Below are 20,500 nucleotides of genomic sequence, written 5' to 3'. Positions count from 1 at the left end.
GATTTGTAAATATCATCTCCATAAGTCCGCCTAAAGCTTTGTGTCTTGTTCCACACACTGAATTCATGCCACCCAACTTGTACTAGCGCTGCCGCTCATCACGTAGGAAGCCCCGACCTCACTCAGAGGCTGCCACGTCACTTAGTGAGCATGACGTAACGCGCAGTAACGTCCTCGCGTGCTCCTTCCCGGTCCATTAAAAGAGGCTTGCCCGCTTGGATCCATTTCACCAGACTTGCAGTGAAACCGCCGGGAGAGGTAAGAGACTAGAGATACGAATGCGTCTTAGTATTGTGACGGTAGCACCCCTGACTCGACCCTTTGCAAGCCTAGGCCGTCATCCCAGTCGTGTTTATCTATCGTTGTTTGTACCATGGCCTCATTTACTTGAATTTGTGACTCACTCACGACTATTTTATGTTGCATTGATGTATATATGAGGTTCTAGACAATGCGAGCACATTCTGCTGAGTAATCTACTGGCTTCCGACACGGCCCTCACGGACCCTAGGAGTGCATGTCAATCACAGAACAGTTAGGCACATCGCGGATACAGCGCTCTATAGCTAAACATGTCTGCCTGTTGTACATGACTAAATATGGCCCCAGCACCTGACCCGCATGACTACTTGTCACCCTTCTAGTCAATTTATTGCCCTGCCCACACTGGCAGGCCTCCAGAGGGTGGTGATATTGTTTTAAGATGTACACGCATGCCCTATACTGGCCCAATCATTATGTGATCTCCCACCGCATTTTTTGAGTTTTGTTGGCCTGTTACCCATCGAATTTACCTGAATATCGGTCACCAAATGGCCTCAGATTATGAGCTCGTCCCTGATGACTTTGCCCAGATGCTTACCCTTAAGACTTTTAGATGTATACCTCTTTTAACACTGTGGATAACAACCTTCCACTACAGTTCTGTGTAGAATTAGACTTTGTTTTTCATTCCAGCGCAATAGGGATTGTTCCCAGGACTTGCGAGCAAACCACGCCACAGGCCATCTCATTCCCAGGAGATTAACTGGCTGCAGAGCATCAAAGAAAGAAGATGTGGTATTCTCTGTGGGGCGTTTTATACTGACTACTCTATGGTTTACCATGTGATACCCTGGGTGCTCATGGGTATTGTAGTGTTTTCCATACTTTTTCTAATTGGCTGCTGAGCATTTCTAATAAAGAAATAAGAAAGCTTAATCGGAGCCTCAGGTCCTGACATAGAATTGGTGCTGCAGTCCACTAGTATGATTTAACTTCAGGGCCTTTGGGTAAATTGGTTATATAATAGTTAAATGTGCCAATCCACAATTCCCAATTTAACCACAGTTACAGGGGGAGCGCAGGCGCTTTACTACTGCCTTACAGAGGCTTAAGTGCAGAGTTCAAAAAGCAGCGAAAATATAGGATACAGCAAAAGGCGAGACATCTGGGGTGACCATGCAAAAGGGTAGATTACCCTTGTGCACTTTGATTCACCTCAAAGTAATGATTTCCTCGAGGGCGACAGACGTAGAGGTAAAGAGCAGCTGGTGTGTTTCACCTAAACACTATTTTCTTGAACTCTGAGTATCGGCACCCCAGTTGCAAACAGGGACCTGCACGGTTCTACTCTCATTTCAAGCACTGGTTCGTTCCTATCGACAGGATAAAGTGAAGATGAAGTACAAAATTCACCCTTCTATGTCATGATGAAAACTATGAACTTAAGAGGTTGTAATGCCCAAAGCGGCTAGACGACCACAGCTTCCACATGTTCCCTTCTAATTAAGAAAATGTGGTATTTTTCTGTTTCCATGGCTTTGTTCCCTCAATGTCCCAGAGCTATGTGCGTACTGACGTATGTAAGTGTAGTACAATAATAGACAAAGAGAAAATACTTAGGAAAGCTAAGCGAGAGAAGCAGCCATCGTGGAGCGGCTGCTCTATGTAGTCAGCGGCCCGTGATGCCCAGCCTGAGCCGCCTTTGGGCGTTTAGACAAAGTTGGACATTTCAGGGTACCAGAAAGGAAAACGGGTCCGTAAGAGACTCCAAGCGTGGGTTGGATTGAAGTGAGGGCTGGAATGTAGATAAGAAAGAACTCCGGCCCCCTTCTGTGCAGAGTCTGACTCTGCTGCCCAACAGAGACTCACAAAGTGATGGCACGCCCCGTGTAAGGCTCCGGGTCTCAGGAGCAGCGGCCCCTATGCACGAAACGGCGCCTGTCGCGTCCAGTCCTCTTTCCATGTCCGCGTACGTGCCCGCTCTACTGGTGCGTGCCCGCGCCCTGTGTCTGAAGCCTGGCGTGCGCGCGCACGCGCCTAGTGTCTGAGCCTTGCGTGCGCGCTCCCCCAGCTGTCCCAGAGCGCTCGGTGCTATGGCGGACTCTCGGTCTCGCGGCTCTCCGCTGTTCTTCTTGCTTTTGCTGCTGACGCTGAGCAGCGTCCCCCGGGGGAGCCACGGTGAGTGAGGAGGCGGGGCATCAAGTGGTGGCCGGTTAAGGTCTGGGAGTTAAAAAGCTCAGGTACAACAACAATATGGCGGCCTGGCGAGCAGGGAGCTGCATATAGGGAGGGATTGTGGTGGGAACGAAGGAGGTTCTTTAAACCGACAGCTTGGGATGTATACGTATTTGTTTGCCGGAGGTTGGGTTGTACAGGCAGATCTACGCTCGATATCAAGCGGGGAGCTGCATTGCTGGATGTTTTGGTGGCTTATCTGCCATCCCTGGGATAATGGTACCAGAGGTACGGGTTGGACGAAGGGGTACCTCTATAGAACTATAGCAGACTGGAGACCTGCATGTCAGTGCCTAGAAAAGTATATGCTAGAGGTTGGCTGAAGAGTTTCTATATTAACTAATATGTGTATATTAGGCTCTAGTGCTTGGATAAACTGGCTATTTATGAGTGTGAACAAGTATTTGTTTACTGAGTGAAGCACACCGCATGTTGCTTGAGTGCTGGTGTGTTAGTGTTGCACAATGTTTTGGCGAAGAACCAAGTTGGAGGTACTTCATCTTGTGAGTCGAATTTCTTTAAGACACCCTTTCCAAACGACTTCTCTCAACACCCACCCACTTAGACTCGAACACTCGGAGCTCCTTATTCTTGTAAGCTATGAGCACGGTACAACTGGGGACATGTGGCACTGTTCCGAAACCCACTAAACAGTAGCTGCTGAACGTGCTGACTGGCCCGGTCTAGTTCTGCTGACACAGACTTTGGTGGTCTTGTGAAACATTGTGGGGTTTGCGGTGTAACAAACATATGGCTTGTTCTGGCCCTCTTACACCTAGGGCCGACACTCCTATTCTAAAGAAATGTCTGTTTTTGTGGGGCAATGACAGCATCAAATACTAAAACTGAAGTTTTTAGCTGTGGTGGTGATGAAATGCCCCACAGTGTATCAGTAGAAACATTTCCATTCGCATTTTGTAGGAGGGTTTCTGAAGAGAAAGTTTCTCATACCAGGTCAGGCTATGGCAGAGAACTATTTTAATAGGTTTGTTGAAGGAGCTGAACAGCTATGCGGTTGAAAATAGGAATATTGGGCATTGACTCAGTCAAGAAGAAGTGGGCTACTACGTGGGTCTTGGGAAGATTGGACTGGAGAGTGAGTTTCGGTAAGGAAATTGTCTGACTAGAGGAGACGACTAGGCAGGTCTGATGAGTGGCTGCTATACCACTGGAGTGAAAGGGCAGCCAGGGTGAAATTAATTATAGTCCTGCCTTTTCGTTGGTTTCTCAAGTAATGTTTAGTAATATAACCTGTTTTTGTATAGTGCTTCATTGTATCGTATTTGCATTTATATAGCGCTTACTACTCCATACGAGGCGTCAAAGCGTTTTTTCGGCGGGTAGCACGCTACTCCGGGACCCATAGAGGATTAGTGTTGAATTAGTATAGTGAAACATGCAAGTACATTTTAAGTGGTGGATAGGTTAGTCAGTTATTTGGATTTGGAATGATAGCAGAAGGATAGAGGAGGACAAAGGTTTGTATTTATTTATCGCTCGCTTGTTGACGCATGCCATTCAGGAATTCATGCACATGACATACGGGTCACATCAGGTGTCAGCTTTGAAGGTTTAACTCACTAAGCCATCTCAACAGTAAAGGAGCTCATTAATTTAGATACAAAAACATATATTTAGGTATTCTGTCCGGGTCGTTGGTCCTGTTAGGCATTTTCTAACTGCTTTTGTACATTAGTCATTATATTTTATGTTTAGGATGTCAGAACAGGACTTCTCTTCACTGACAGCTGGGTTGGGTACATCAATAAGCTGATCTTGTCAATGAGTCATTCATGGGCAAGTTCAAGAGAAGCCCTATCTATCGGTGCCAGGGTAGTGTTTGGGTGAGAACAGGATTCTCACACAGCTAGTGGATGGTTTGGGTTGCATGTGTCTGTTGGAGAAGATGCGAAGTGATCGAAACAGAGATCATCAGCCCACACATAGATGACAGAGCGTGGGATGATGAACGAGTTGCTGCTGTCCACCTTGGGGTTGTGTTGCTTTGGAAGATGGCTCGTTAACTTACAAGATACTCTGTGCCTCTTGAAATGACACCCTCTCCATATTCTCAGTGATTGCTAGACAGAAGGCCTGATGATAGATAATCCCAGACGTAACTCTGTTGGTGGCAGGTAGAGTAATGGTAATTTGGAATATTCTAAACACACTTTTATAATCCAAGTGCACAGTGCCACTGTGTTTTTTCTTGCGCCTCTAGATGGAGGCCATCTGTATATTTCTCCTACAGTAGGCAGAAATTAAATTCATTTTGAGGAACTGGGAGAAAAGTCAAGGGTATGGGAATTTTCATGGACACGAGTTATATCCTCCATGAAGGTTTTGGACATGCCTTTATATTGAAAATCTTAAAATGCCTCTTGTTTGCAGTGCACACCATAGGAAGTGTTTGCAATTTTAATAAGAGGGATTAAAGGGCTAGTGTATATTGTGTGCGACTTTGGCATAGGGGTACGTTCATTTTATCTCCAATGTTTATCGGAGTATAGGGTGTTTTTTAAAAAAAAGTTTATTTTGTTAAATATGTGTATTATTTGTAGACTGTGTTATGTGTTCATTTTGGGTCTTATGCACCAAATACCTAAGCCTTTGCGCTTCACTTTGGGCTAATATTCTACATCGCGTCTGTTCGGGTACAGGGGACTGTGGGTCCCTCTTCGGAGCTGTGTATTTGATCTTCACAGTATCGGTAAAGATGTTTAATGTGTCTATTAGGCGGACCGGTGTATATGTTGTTCGTTGTTTATTTGCGCTTGTGTGAATTGTGTCTATTGTTTGGGTAAGTTGTTTAATTTGACCTAAGAAAGTTGAAGGAGGGGTACTTTTTTCCTTCTAGTAAGCCGAGTGATGTGTGTTTTTCCCGGGAAACATCATTTACCACGAAGTCATTACCACTACTCACGTTTACCACGTGACACTTACCACGCAGGGTGCCTTCCACGCAGGGTACCTTCCACGACGTCTTTACCACGGGCTAGGGGGGAGACGTGGTATTCCTTCAAGTCGATCTGCGTGGGCATGGGGGGGCAGAGGGAGGGTGGGGGGGCTCGGAGGGGGGCTGGGGGGGGTCTCCCCCCCCAAAAATAACAAGCAGGTTACTTTAACAAAAAAACTAACATAAATTTAAAAGAAAGAGGAAAGAGCCTCCCCCAAAGACGTGCCGTGTACGTCAAAAAAGCAGTCCTTTTTTAGGTTTCGCTGGGGGACGGAGCCGTTAGGCTCCTCCTCCAGAGAAATCTATTGAGTACAGTAAGCACTCTGGAACACGCCCCCCCGTCCCATTGGCTAGCTCCATAAATGGAGCCTGGCCATTGGACGAGGGGCCTGTCCATCAATGCCGGACCAGACACGGGGGCGTTCCCGAGATTCTTTGGCTTTTGCCGACGTCACGCGACGCCGGGAACGCCCCCAGAGTCTGTTCCGGCATTGCCGGCACCTCCCTTGCTGCTCGGGACGGGTCTCCTTATTTGTTCCTAGCTGCCCCTCTCCCGCCTCCCTCGTCCTCTCCCGCCCCCCTCCCGCCGTTCGTGTACTCTCCCGCCTCCCTCGTCCTCTCCCGCCCCCCTCCCGCCGTTCGTGTACTCTCCCGCGCCCCTCGTTCTCTCCCGCCCCCCTCCCGCCGTTCGTGTACTCTCCCGCCCCTCCCGGGTTCAACCACGGCATTAGGAACATCTCCGCCCCCTCCCGTGTTGCTGAGTGTCTTTTTCCTCCGTATACGGGGCCGCGGATGAAACCGTGGAGACTGCCGGCAGGCGGAGGCACCGAGGCCCGAGATGGAGGGCTCGAAAAGTGCCTGGCAGCCATTGGAGTGGAGGAGCACCGCTGCGGGGCGTCGGCCGTTGCTCTGAGACCAGACGTCCTGCGAATCCTGAGACAGCGCTGCTGGGAGGCACGAGAGGCAGGGCAGCTGGGCGTGATAGCTGAGCGGTGTCATGTGGACGAGGAGCGCGGCAATTTCTGCACGAATCCTATAATCTTCTCTCTGAATATTTATGCTCTGTGGCAGCCTGTAAGCTGTCCTTTGCATCTTTATGTTAGGCCCCCCCCCTCTTTCCCCCCACACACACACATCATCCTGGCTTCGCCTCCATGCTTTCAAACGGGGCCAACGTGTCGAAAGCGAAATAAATGTTTGTTTGTGAATGTTTATCAAAGATTAGCATAAATTTGTCCTCATTTGACCACGACCACTCTTCTCTCGCGCCGAGTGAGTATTTTTTGTGCGTGGAGTGGTTACTTTCAAGTACTCATCGTGAAGATCACGGAAAAGCGACTGCTGCCAAAACATGGGGGTGGAAGCGACTGTGAGTAGTGTTTTTACGCCGAGCATCACTGGGAGGATATCATATGCGATTTAAAAAGGGCCATGGCTATGTATGTCTGCATAAAGACGAGCACACCTGTAAAATATGGATTATGTTGTAGCAGTTGTGCATTGATTTATAGCTTGCCCTTCACATGCATTTTCCATTTTTTTTGGCATTACTGACCAGTAGGTTTATTAATTTTGAACTCGCCTTTGAAAAATAATTTTGCATTTGGCAAGATAACTTGTAGCTCTTCTGTAATATAACTTATTAAAATGAACTAATCAGTGTTGAGGTCCGTGTTTAATCACCAGGTCAAGTCTTCACATTTAACCCGGGTTAAATCAGCCTTTCATCCTTCACGAGTCTCAACAACGAATCCTATTGATTAACAGCTATATCTGCCATGCACAGCGCTGTGCAAACTCTATCAAAGTAAATGTAATTACAGAGAGCATCTATGAGGAGCTCAGGGGCATCATATCCGGTCCCTACAACAATCTTTGGCTTGTGTGTTCCACGAGCTCCTGTGCATTGAGTTACTTGAGAAACGTGTGCGTTACACACTGCAGGCATCTGCAAGGCGCTTTGTGTGCACTGCGACCCTTGGATGTTTTTCTGACGTGCACAGTCAACATCATTGTAGCCACTGCTTAAGTCTGGTGCCCACTTATTACAAGTGGATACATATAGTCATATTCCCGTCATGCACCTGACCATGGTCAGTTACACATTTTAGTCAGCCTTGTACCCTTTCCATTAAAAGCTAGGCGAGTTGACTCATATTTCAGCGTGCCAGTGAATGTTTCAAAGACTCTTGGAATCCAGCAGACATTATTTGCATATGCATTTTTTGTGGTAATGATATATTAAACTGGCCTCTATTTTGGTGGTAGATGTAGGTGGCAAACACATTGCAGGGGCGTGTCCTTTCTGTGTACGGGGTTGGCAGTTTCCTTGGGCTGCACGCCATCAGTAATGCTGCTTCCCTACCATATCACATCTGCTCGGCCGCCTCCCAGGAGGAGACATGCAGAGCCGTGCATTCAGCAAAGCCCCATTAGCCCCTGTTTTCTGCACATCTTGTAAAAGGAGCCAGACCTCGGGGGGCTTGGAGGCCTATTCGTCTGAAATGCCCAAGTCAGATGTGAAGGACGGGTTTCAGGAATCCCTTGGCCTTGGGGCACACATTTTTTTGAAAAGGAGGCTTCTTAATTAATATTAAAAAATGCAGGGATTTGGTGTTGCTGAAGAAAGAGTTTTTTAAATCACAGATATAGAACATTTGCCCATCTGTGCATGTTTCCCATGCCTCTTAATATCGTAAATCCAATTATTACATATGAAAGTAATTGTTTCTATCTCGTTGTTTAAAAAAAAAAAAAAAATCTATCTATCCGTACTTCCACTCTTAATTGTAAATGGCCAGGATGTTTGATCAATTTACTGTACTAAAAAAGGTACTGCAGCTATCTAAGCATGCATGCTTGGCTTCAGTGACATTGTTTTGCGGCTTTTTGCGGCGATGTCGGCATAATTGTTGGCAGGTATAAAGCCTCTAAATTAATGTTAGCTTTACGACTAATGCATGTGCCCAGTAGCAGCAACCAACACGGTGCTGAATCTCAACATCGTACTTCTGTCGCTACCAGTTTTGTAAAAAATGAATCATTTTAACTCTGCATTCTGTGAAAGGTGGTTTCTACTAGGATAAGTTTTGGTACTGTCACATGACTGATAAAGCCAATGTTTTACATTTGCCAGTAATTACGCTTAGCATATTGACTTGTAGATTGCAGTACCCTAGTGTATACAAATCCCAGATGAAAATTCCCCAGTTTGTTTACGAACTTTGCCACACAACAGTAATCTATCTATTAGAAACAAAACACTTTGCCACTCTTATTTTCTCCACTCTGATTTTTAGGTCGAGCCTAGACAGCTTGCAAGCGGCGTGTAGCTCTAGGTGTATGTGTGTCTCTAGGTGTGTGTGTGTGGAGCTCTGTGTGTGTGGATCTGAGTGTGTGTGGCTCAGGATGTGTGTGTGTGCGTGTGGCTCTGTGTGTGTATGTCTTTGTGTGGCTCTGGGTGTGTGTATGTGGCTCTAGGTGTGTATGTGTGTGTGGCTCTGTATGTGTGTGTATATGTGTGTGTAACTCTGGGTGTATGTATAACTCTATGTGTGTGACTCTGGGTATGTATGTGTAGCTCTGTGTGTGCATCTGGGTGTGTTTGTAATCAGTGTGTATGTGTGTGGCTCTGGCTATATATGTGTAGCTCAAAGTGTGTATGTGTGTGTGGCTCTGGGGTGGTGTGTGGCTCTGGGGTGGTGTGTGTGTGTGGCTCTGGGGTGGTGTGTGTGTAGCTCTGGGAGGAGTGTGTGGCTTTGGGGGGGTGTGGCTCTAAGTGTGCATGTGTGACTAGGGAGTGCAGAGTGACTAGGGAGTGCAGAGTGACTAGGGAGTGACTAAGGAGTGACTAAGGAGTGCTAGGAAATGACTAGAGAGTGCTAGGGAGTGCACAATGCTAAGAGGCGCGGAGGGACTAGGGAAGCTAGGGAGTGCACAATGCTAAGAGGTGCGGAGGGACTAGGGAAGCTAGGGAGTGCACAATGCTAAGAGGTGCGGAGGGACTAGGGAAGCTAGGAAGTGCACAGTGCTAGGGAGTGCTATGGAGTTCTAGAGACTCCAGAGATTAAGCTAATAACAATGTAAGTGACAATGCCATTTATTTATCTGTTTTCAAAACCAACACATAAATAAAAATGTTGTCATTAACAATGCCAATAGCTCAAACTTTTCCAAAGGCGAAACCATTGCATTGAAAATGCTTGTTTATTTTGGTATACGTGTTTTGACGCTTGTTTCAAAGGAGGATGGAAGTAAGGGCTCGTGGAGAAAGACGTGAAGGTAAGACGTTGCAACGCGTAGTAAAATGCTACGTTGTAAATACCAGCGTGGTAAAGCCACTTGCGAGGTAAAATTCGCGTGGTAAAGCCATGCGTGGTAACTGAAATCGTGGTATAATCATATATTCATTCTCCCCGTGGAGGGGTGTGCATTTTATCGGTGGGAGAGGCGTGTATTTTGTATAGGGTCTAAGAAAATAGTTTTTCTTTCTAGTGGTGTAAGAGCTGTGTATTTTCTCTGCAGGGGGGGGTAAATGACTTTTTATGGGCACGATATTTTGTCTCGTATGAGAGTTGTATTTTTTCCTATGTTGTGGGCAGATGTGTACATTTGACCTCCGTGCATGGTGTAAGTATTTCCTCTGCATGGAGTGGGATATGTGCATTTCGTGTGGGTTGGGGGTTGTTTCAAGCCCGTGGTGGTGTTCTTTGCAAAGAAAGTGAGGGGGGGGGGGGTCGTAATTGTCCATACGCTCTTTACTATGCATGGACCGTCGCGCAGCTTGTGACCTTTGGCATCTGGCAGTAACCTTTGACCCTGTCCTATGGAGCAGGAATTAATGTATTCTTAGGCCGTAACTCCCAAGGCTCCGAGTCTGTTTCAAATAGTCAGTTAGGGCGGGTTTCATTCATTGTTCCCCAGTAAGCTGAGTTCTGGGAGAGGTGAGAGAGGTAACATCGGGGCAGACGTCACCAGCGTTCCCAGTACGTGTACGTCTGGCAGACTGCACTGGCCCCTTTTACCCCATGACAGCTGTCATTTATCTAGGTTTCTTGTGGAAAAGCGCCTCTGAGCATTATTTGAGATATTTTTTCCATAGTTCCTGCTCAAGTTCTTTGGGCATCACAGTTCTCACTTCGAAAACCTTGTGACTCCAGTCTTTCTCTTTGCCCCGTGTTCTACCGCCTGCCCATGTGGCTGTGAGCAGAGACCGGGAGCGTAATCTATATTAAGGGCCAAAGCAGGGGCAGAGGTGTGCAGTAAAAGATGCATCTCGAAGACTCAAAACAGCGACTGTTTGACCAGCGACCCTGAGAAAGGATCGGGAGAATGTGAGAGAGGCGGTATTAGGTGCCCTTGAGATGGGCACACGTCATTCTACGTACTGAGGGCAGAGCCAGATGAGTCAAGTAGTCTGATATCGTGGAGTATCCCTTTTAAATTCAAAACATGTAATGCGAGTGTCGACGTGGATGCTTCCTGGAGTGGGGGATTCCTCGTAGCTCCTTGTTTCACTTACCTGGACATAAAAGCCCAGTCTTGTCTGTGAAAATTCAATACTATAACTTTACATCATGCAAGGCACAGTTGCACTGTAAGAGTATTTGGTTAAAATAATTATTTTTTGTTCAGATATATTTTTGTCAATCGCTGTAAGCCATGGCAACGTGTTTTCAAAGAGTTAGGAGTCGGACAAGGTTATTGCCAAAGAGGGGGGAGTCATCTTCGAATTGGCCCTGGTGAGGGCAGACCAGAGAGTAGCTAGCATTCAAACAGCAGTAACTGAATTGGAGTAGCCCTCGAGTCTTTACACGTTTTTTGATGTGGGTAAGGTAGGGATTGATTGGCGAAGAAGGATGAGTATTCCAGTCTTCTGCCGACCAAGTTCCCAGTTATTTTCTAGGCACATGCTTGTTGAAAATAAAAAAAATAAAAAAATCCTGGCAATTCAGTTTCTTTCATGCGACATCAGTCTAGTTTTGTGCCGTAGATAAAAATGTGGTCTCTTCATTAAAAGTTGCTTTATTGACAGCTGTTTAACATCTGTGGCAATGCCTTAATTTCCAATCCCCTTTTGTAGCATACGAATTTGACCTTTTTCAAACATATTTGTCTGTGCTGTAAGTTACTGCTAAACAGATTTTTAGCAGACAAAGCTTATCTATTCACTCACTCAATGAGATGTTTGTTGTTCAGTTGAAGGACAAACAGCTCCATTTGATAAATGAAAAGCCTGTTATTGTGCTATGTAGTCTGGGACACGCGGATGGAATAAAATATAGAAACGCACTTTCTTCACTATTTTAGTCTTCCTTATAGACGGGGCATCTGGAATTAGGCAATTTTGAAGCCGTGGCATTTTCCACATAATCCATAATCTGCTGCATAATAGGCAGATTTTACCCCAAAAAATGTTTGTAGCCCAAACTGATCATCTATTTACTAAATAGTTTTTATTTAACATTTATCATTATGAACATTTCAGGCGTTGTGCAATAGATGTTTTAAACTGTGTTGAATACTGTAGTGAGAGCTATAGAATGAATTCAGAAATCACTTTAATAATGATACAGGAACAATGCAATGCGGCATTGGTGTGAATCAGAAGTTACTAAAACACAGTGACTGTGTTGCCACACAGCTGAAGGCCCTCCTCAATAGACTGTGCACATTTCTTTTGCTTATTGCTATCCTTGTGTGTTAAACTGGTGCTAATGAGGTGAAACTGTTGTACATTCATACTCCTCGTAACATGGTATCTTTGCTGTCATGGAGCCTTTCTTTGTGTTCCCTACTCCTTATCCCTTCCAGAATACCTGCGAGTATCTTTGCCCAGACAGTGTTAGCAAGTGTGAAAATGACAAAATCATGAAGTTATACTATCACAAAATGTGCTGTATTAAGCCACATAATTTTCCTTTTCTTGACACATAATTTAATCAACCCTGCTGCATTATGTAATCCTTCTGTTGCAGAATCCCAATCAATCCTCCCAGGATTTTACAGGCTGGATCGGCAAATTTTGTGGCCAAAAAGCAAAATATGCGTTCCCAAACCCCCAGATTTGCAGTATATTTGCCGCAGGCAGAACAGGTACTTGCCACAAAAATATAATTCAGTCACTACTGCAAACTCTGATAAGTCACTTTCTGTGACCTGGCAAGTTGTCCATCAGCACCGTGCCTCAGAATAAGAGGGTGTCTGATGCTAAAGAGAGCATATCTAAGTTTGAAAACTACTCTCTCGCATTTGGACAACCACTGTTCCTAAGGGGTAGGCAGCAGGGGATAAATGGAGTGGCAGTTACACTGGGGACTCTAGCGGTAGGCCAGTGGTGGCGAGGAGAAGGATACCATGAGTGTCATGTGGTTGTTGGGGGATGGGTATAGAAGGGGGCGACTCTCTCCCATGGTAAACAGAGAGGATGCCAGTGTTACACCCAGAGCTGCCAACTTTGGACCTGGGGACAATTTGACTGGCACTACAAGCAAGCATAAACAGATCGTTCTGAAATACAATTAGTTTGAGAGTAAAAAAGCGTGAAAGGGAAACAGGATTAAAAAACAACGGATTAAAAAATAAAAGGTTCCGTTAGATAGGGTACATGGAAAGAAAACGGAGAAAGCCTAGGACGAGGAAAGGAAGGTCATTGAAAAGCATGATGAGAAATGAGGCAGCCCCTCTTCAAAGAATAAGAATTTAGGTACGCGTCACGACGTCTGCTCAGCATCCTGTGATTCTGGGAAAATCACTTAATCTGTCCATTGTCTAAAAACACTTATTTAATGTAACTGGAACTCGTGTAAAGGGCTCCATTACGTGTCCGGATCGTCGTATATGAAGGTGCAAAAAATTGTCATGGAGCAGCAAGTTCCTGGAAACAAAAGGCAGGGGTCCGCCGGCACAGGAGGAGGGCCTGTGCATTTAAAGATAGGAGATGAGCAACTTAACACCTCTTCCGCCTTCTAACCTATTTATCAACCTCTTTTTATTGGTTTAGCACAGATCAGAACCAAGTAAAGAAGGATTAACCTCAAATTATTCACACTGCCATATTTTTGCAGGCACTTTTGTTAAAAATTACACAATTTTTACAAAAAGTGAGGATTTTGTTTATTTGTTTTTTTGGGCTAATTAGAAACTCGCAATATCCGCGGAGGTCTGCCCAATGACCCTATTTATAGAACAGAAAACAGACAAGGGCAGTATGTCTAGTGGGCATTCAAACTGAGCGGAACATACCTTTTACAATCTTGTCTGCATTATGGTGCTTTGCAGGGGCATAACCTGGGCCCTGGAGTTGCTATGGAGAGGTTGAGCTTGGCACAAAACCTTATTAGAGCCATGGAATGTTGAGAGGTCCACTGAAGGCAGTGGAGCAGCTCTGGTCTTATAATGGCTGGTACAAGCCTCCTGCTCCAATATTCCAATGTTTGTCTTTCGGTTTTTCACTTTTCAATTTAGAACATTCTACACTTAGTGGGTGGAATGTTCTATTAGACTTATGCCCTTATACTTTGGCTATACCAGTTGTTAAAAGCCCTCGCCCTCAATATAGGCCATAACTCGGGTTCTGGGCCTTCAAAAACCTGTATAGCCGTTGGCAGCGGGCTATAAGTCTCTAGTATAGTTGTCAGGTGGCCAGCTTAAATTAAACTTTACCACCGATCATCTGATCGCTTTGCCACACTGCTGTCATGAACCAATAGGGAAGATTATGCACCTTTCCTACGCTGTAGAGTACTACGCTCTTAAATCCAAGTTCAGAAAGGATGTTGCCCAGGCCTTGTGAATAGTTCAGAGCGCAATGGATAGTGTGGAAAGTTAAGACTTCTCTCTAGACGCCCATATTTCATACATCTCTTGAAAAAGTGGTAGTCTGCACTGTTTTCTAAGCTAGTCTTCATGGTTCAGAATCCTGTCTGCCTCGCTTTTTCATTTTGGGTTCTCACACTCCTCACGCATGTTCTTTTCAGCGTGGGGCACACTTTTAGTAGATAGATTGCCTCCTAACTAAGGACATAAAGAACAAGGTAGGTGGTGGGGTGGTCTGTTGGTGGGTTTTTTATTTTTAAGGGTGTCAGGTTTTCACAGGTTAGTGTACATTCGTTTTCAAGGTGACAATCCACATTGCAGACCTTGAGCATCACAAACTGTCTTGAAAGGTGTACCTCGGGCATCTGAACTTCATCAGTCATGTAATTAATTTTAATGTAAAGGACATGTTACACTCCCAGGGTCTTTTTGGACTCTTCTGCGTGTTTTTGGTTGCCGAAGCAAACGGTACGGATTTGGCGACCTTGCAAGGATGAATGGTAGTGTGGGCCCGTTGGGATTGAACCTGCGGTGGTGCTGGTGCAGGCAGGCCTAGATCCCCGATGCATGGCAGTGGCGCCGAAAGGCCCTGCCGTAATTCAGCAATCTGTGCATTACTTCTGTTGCTAAAACAGACCCAGAGGCAGACACAGCAGTATTTGGCCAAAGGGCACGTATAGCCTGCCTTGTGAACAGAGGGGAGGAGACACCGGAGCCCTGGCGGAATAGCTGGACAGTACTCGTTGAACCGGACAAGAAGCACCATGTGGACAGGGTAGTCTATGCATTTTCACTGTCCAGTCTTTAGTCAAGTGCTCATGTGACCTGAACAAATAGCGCCCTCGACCATTGGAAGGAACCCCTGCCTTGGTGTTTGGCGATGCCCGTGCCAGTCCTTGGATAGGTTTCTAGATACAAACCTCTGTGATAATACATTTGTAATTGAAAATCTCAGGGGGTTGATCACCTTCGAGGATAACGAACATAAACCTACGTAATTGGGCAATTAAAATCACACATTTGTCACTTTTGAAAAGTGCAACAACTGCGAATCACCTAAGCGGAACTCGAAGTGAAAATGTTCCCTTTGACAAAAGCATTTAATGAGTGTGTCCACAGGCATGAAAACTTGGCTTCGCATTAGTCGATGACGAGAAGCATGCTTTTGTTTTACATGAACACCGAACCGCTAGGCATCCGAATTGCCCGCTTCTGCTGGCCACTGTTTCTTGAAAAAGGCGACTTAGTACTACAGCCCTTGCAGTGCGGTGCTATAATTAAACCAGAGGCTCCTCCGAAGTAAGTGTCTTGTAATTAAAGCAAGACAAGCCCGTTAATAAAACTCAAACATCTCCTTGAATAAATACAGACTTGGTTTTGTGTTGTTGAGACTTACAATTACCAGTGTCGCGGAAACACATCCGGCGTGACAGATGATTCTTTAACTAGTATTTTTCTTTTAAAACTTTTGCAAAACGGAAGAACCAAAAATGTGGGTCTCCAGGATTTCTTTTGTGAGGGGAGGGGAGGGCTGGAGATCTTTTTTTTGGAAGTTAATTGTGTTATCATGCCTCTCTCTACAAGCGGGTTTACACTAGCTGTCAGGTTGTAAAAGACCTATTGCGATCTACTGTGGGCCGGCAGCCTTCCCATTGCTTGGCAATCATTGGTTCTATTTTTATGCCCATTTGCTTGCTTCTTATTCGATGGCTAGCCTTCCTCTTCTTGTGTTTGGCCCTCTCCTTTGAACACAGCCTCTTTGCATTCCTTTTGATTGGCTGACTTTGCATCACTGCTCACATTTAGGGAACTTCTTTTTTTTTTCTTTTTAATTCCACGCTCCTTAAGAGTGGATTTGTTTTCTAGCTCTCCCTTATGTGTTGCTTCCCCCCTCTAACCCCGCCCAGAACTCTGTTATGCCCCACCCCTTTCAGCTTGTTTGTTAAAGTACAGCAATATGGATATTTTTGCTGGAGTACGGCTGAAGATCAGGCAGGTCTTTTTTTTGCTACATCACCTGTATGCCACATATTGAATGAAAGCACAAACTCTGGCGAACAGAGGCATTTATAGCACTGGAGGAATGGCCATCTGCTGCACCCACTTATTTGGCGCCTGAGGCAGAAGGTTTACTTAGCATGACTCTTCTCCTTTAGGCACATACAACTGATCCCATGGCTACTTCAGATGACCAAAAGGTTGAATCATTTGGAACATAAATTAAGCCATGGGAAACATTTTAATTTACATTCTGACACTTCCTTGTTGAGAGATTCCTGAGTGAAAAGTATTTGAAAAACCATAATATTGATAGTTTGAGGCCATTTAATTCAGTGTATAGTTTTGAGATTCTAGAAGATATGTATTTGTTTTTCCCTCCAGTTTTTAAAAATGTTTTATTGTTTTTTTCTTTTTCTAAACAATGCTTTATAGACCAACTTTCACAAAGCCAACCGCTTGGCTTGCACATTATAAAGCTTGAGAACTATTGGCTTTGGCAGTGCTTGTCACACCGAAGAAATCCTTTTGTCACATGTGTATCCTGCATAAATTTAGTACTGGATTGAGTCCGCCAGGTAGGGGAGCCCCAAGAACAAGACCGCTGAAAACCAATGGTTCTCCTTTCCCATTAATATAACTCGGTCTGAAATTCACCACCGTTGGATATGATAATTAAATTCACAGGCCTTATTTCGTTACAAACCAGGATTAAAACAATCGTTGCATCTTCAAGTTCTAAACATTCTATACATCAATTTTTGGGGGTAAATAGAAATTCAATCACATAAATAGTAAATTCCCCAGAGTCATGGTTTACAACCAAGCTGTCCCTCCCAACTTCAGCTAATGGACTTGGGGCCAATCCCCTGCTCCTGGCCCCTTTTGGATTTCTCACAGGACATACTCTTCTGCTCCTCATTACAGAGAGAGAGCCACAGGAGCTGCAGGGCGCCATGCAGAGAGGGCACTGCCCCATCTAGCCCAAATGCTGTCTGCTTAGCATTCTTGCATCCATCCTGCAATCCTCCCCATCCAGTCATTACAGGACTACTTGTGCTACACTGACTTGCGCCATGACTCAAACACCACCAGTGCAATTTCAGATGAGCACCCAAAACCCCTGTTGGAACCCACCTGTTTGCTGGCGGCCACCATACTGTGTGCCCCACTCACCTGTTCTAAATAGAAGAACTAGTAAATAGTATTATGCAAGTCCAAATGATAGAAGACCTGTTGTATTTAACAATGAGAACATAAGCAAGTACATTGCATTAATTGTTTTTCCTGGAATATATATCTAGAGGGACGATTCAAATATGTGTAGCAGGCAGTAACTAACTTTTTGAAACTAGCATTGGCAAAATCAACAGATCTTGCTTATGCGAGAGCAATTGGCTTTGCCAGTGTGTTCTAGCCATGTTGTACACCAGCGTGGCTGCTGTTCAGCATTCTTAAAGGTAAGTAGAGTAGTGTCGTAAAGTGGAATAGAGTGTCGGAGAGCTGTGTAGAGTGGAGTAGGGTGTTGTGGAGTAGCGTTGACTAGAGTATGCATGGTGTGGTAGCGCACAGAAATTATAGACTACGCATTTCCAATTTAAATTACCATTATATTTGCATACATGCAGTTTTTTTATGCTAAACCTGTACAACAATCAAACGATAATGGAAATCAGCATCACCTAGTGCATTGATCTGTTTTGATTGAACTAAACATATTTGTTTCCACAGCACTTCAGAAAGTACAAAGAAATGTGCTTCGTTTGGCTTTCCTAATTATGATATATTCTGAAATATTTGTACAGTTAATTTACTGCCATTTAAATTCTGTTGTGTGCTAGAAAAAAATAACCTCCTACAGCCTTTCCTTTCGCACCCCCAGTACCCAGGAAGATTGTCAAATGAATCATCATCTCACTTTGCAGTCAGCTAAAGAGGAGTAAACTCCAATCTCCCTGGAAGACCGAGTCTAACATTTAACGTCTGTCTTTGAACGCACAGCATATGTGACAAGCTAAAAAATCAAATGTAAAGGCCTGTTTATAGCTTAGTCGTTTCGGAACTGCAGCATGGTTATTTTGTGGGTAATTCAGCACCTCCACTCCCCTACTTTCATAGCCTATGGCATGAGCGTGAAATTGAGGCAGAGGATTGTTTTGTTATGTCATTGGTAAAGAGCAATGACCAAGATAAACAAGCTTGTAGAAAGAACATTGTTCCTCACAGCCATGCGAGAGGAATAAACTGGTAGTGGCAGAGATACATCATATCAGACAAGCAGAAAGTTAGGAGGTAGGAAACCTTTTGAAAGAAATGCAGCACATCAGGAAATAACTGAAAACATACTCTCTTGGATTGCCTCACGAAAAAGAAAATGGAGTTCCCAGAAAGTGAGCTCCTGTGGAAGAATACAAAGAGCCAATCACAGGTGTTAAACAGGTTGTGGTCCACAGGAGGGACAAAGACATGCTGGACAGCCTAGAACAAATAAAGCCAGTAAGTAAGAAACCAAGTAAATGTGAGTTATAAAATGTGAGACCAATGGTAAGTAACGGGTTAAATGCATTCCTAGGGAAGCTTTCAGCATGGCCCCAGTATGGCTTTTACAACCAGAAAGCAGTGTTGTCTGGTACCCCTCGACTTAAAAATACATTGCTGAAGGGAATGTCATTTTCTTGCACATTGTGTGCCAAGTACAGCATAATTCTGGTTAATTGTGAGTAAAATCCAGTGGGGAAAGACACCAGAACATGCCAGGCATTCAAAGTGAAGACTGTCCTGACAGGAAAAAAGACATATTGGAATGTGCACATTTCATAGCAACAATTTTATTCAATGTGCACAAGGTGTTTTTTTGACTATTAGTGTGGACAGACCAGAGTGTTTGTGTCTTCTGGCTTAACTTTCATTACACCTAGAGAATTCATTCTACGTTGTAAAATAATCAGAGGTGTGCACATAAGTGATTGTCATTGCATTTGTAATTGTACCCTGCAGTTGTGAAGATAAGAAAATAGTTTTTTGTGGTCTCTTCAAGCAAGGTAGTTCAGTTTTTTGTCCCTAGCAGGTTTTTAGTGCTAATTATATTCAGGCTTAGGGGACTCCTTAACCAAGGGCCCACGGGTCTTGCATGTTTCCTTCAACTAACTTTAATGGTGGTGGTGAAGTACAGATTAGGAGAGCTATCCTAGTTCTGGGGAAGCTGAAAGCCTTAATCCCCTGTCCTGGTTTGTATTCTTCATAGTCCACTGCTTGGGTTTGACTGCCCAATTTCTGTCATCCTTAAACTGACCGCAAGGATGCAGGTCACTGACTGCCATCCACTAATGGAAGGAAAGTGTGATGGGGTGTGGAGGCAGTGCCTGGCTGGATAATGTTGACTGTCTCACACACAGCACCCATCTCTGTGCAGGAGGTTCTGCCTCCTACTCGGCAATCTGTTTTGGCACCTCATTAACTCTTTTAGAGTCCTCCTGCTTCCATTTGTGTGTTATTCACCTCTTCGCCAATGAGACTTGCTTTCCATTCTCCATTCTCTGTTCTCACCCCTGACTTTGTTGTCCAGGGGAAAAGGGTAGCACCTACTCCTGGAGTCTCTTCTGATTGCACTTACTTTGAAACTTGTCTTTTGGCAGCCTACTGGTTCTCCACGTTGTCAATACCTTTCAAAGCCACAGAAAATTCCCAGACCCCTTTAAAACAGGTCAGATACTTCCCTACTAAAGTACCCATCCCGGGACTCATTAGGTTTCATCCTGTTTGCACACTTTTCATGCACAATGAAAATAATCCAAAAGGCTGTTGTTACAAAGCTACAGGAGCAAATCAAAAAGAATAATCCTCTACAGAACTACAAATCCACTATGTTGCAGCACTGAGACCTCCACACCTTAAAGTAGCTGATTATGTCCTCCTCATTGACATGAATGACTCCTGCGCCTCTGGTCCTGCTTGGCCTCTCTGCAGCGTTCAACACAGTTGACCATCTAGCTCTGATTAACACCTGGGAAATATGCATGGGATTTTCAGAAACTATCTTGAAATGGTACACACCTTACCTCACCAACTCACTGCTGCTTGAGCAAATAAGTACCTCATGCTCAGGCACTCCCCATCTCCATGGGAGTACCCACGACTTCCATCCTTATGCCTATCATCTACCTTTTTAGGTCGAAGCCTACCAGACAGTTCAGCTGTCTGGTTGCAAAAAGACTTCTTGTGGGCATCCTG

At 44.8% G+C, this 20,500-nt stretch overlaps 1 protein-coding gene across 2 annotated transcripts in view; it reads left to right on the top strand.

Annotated features, from left to right (window-relative positions):
• Positions 1-2,271: 2,271 nt before the first annotated feature.
• ACVR1B (activin A receptor type 1B) overlaps positions 2,272-20,500 on the top strand; it is a 147,558-nt gene continuing 129,329 nt past the window's right edge. The window contains exon 1 of one of the 2 annotated variants that reach the window (XM_078686045.1): positions 2,272-2,442. In XM_078686045.1, the coding sequence (XP_078542171.1) occupies positions 2,358-2,442 (85 nt within the window). In that variant the 5' untranslated portion in view covers positions 2,272-2,357. Of the gene's footprint in view, positions 2,443-2,629; positions 2,728-20,500 lie in introns of those variants that run through there. The other variant, XM_078686040.1, reaches the window with a different exon arrangement.

This window comes from Lissotriton helveticus, chromosome 1_1, assembly GCF_964261635.1.
Source record: "Lissotriton helveticus chromosome 1_1, aLisHel1.1, whole genome shotgun sequence".
Taxonomy (NCBI): Eukaryota; Metazoa; Chordata; class Amphibia; order Caudata; family Salamandridae; genus Lissotriton; species Lissotriton helveticus.
This window is presented reverse-complemented; position numbering and strand designations above follow the sequence as displayed.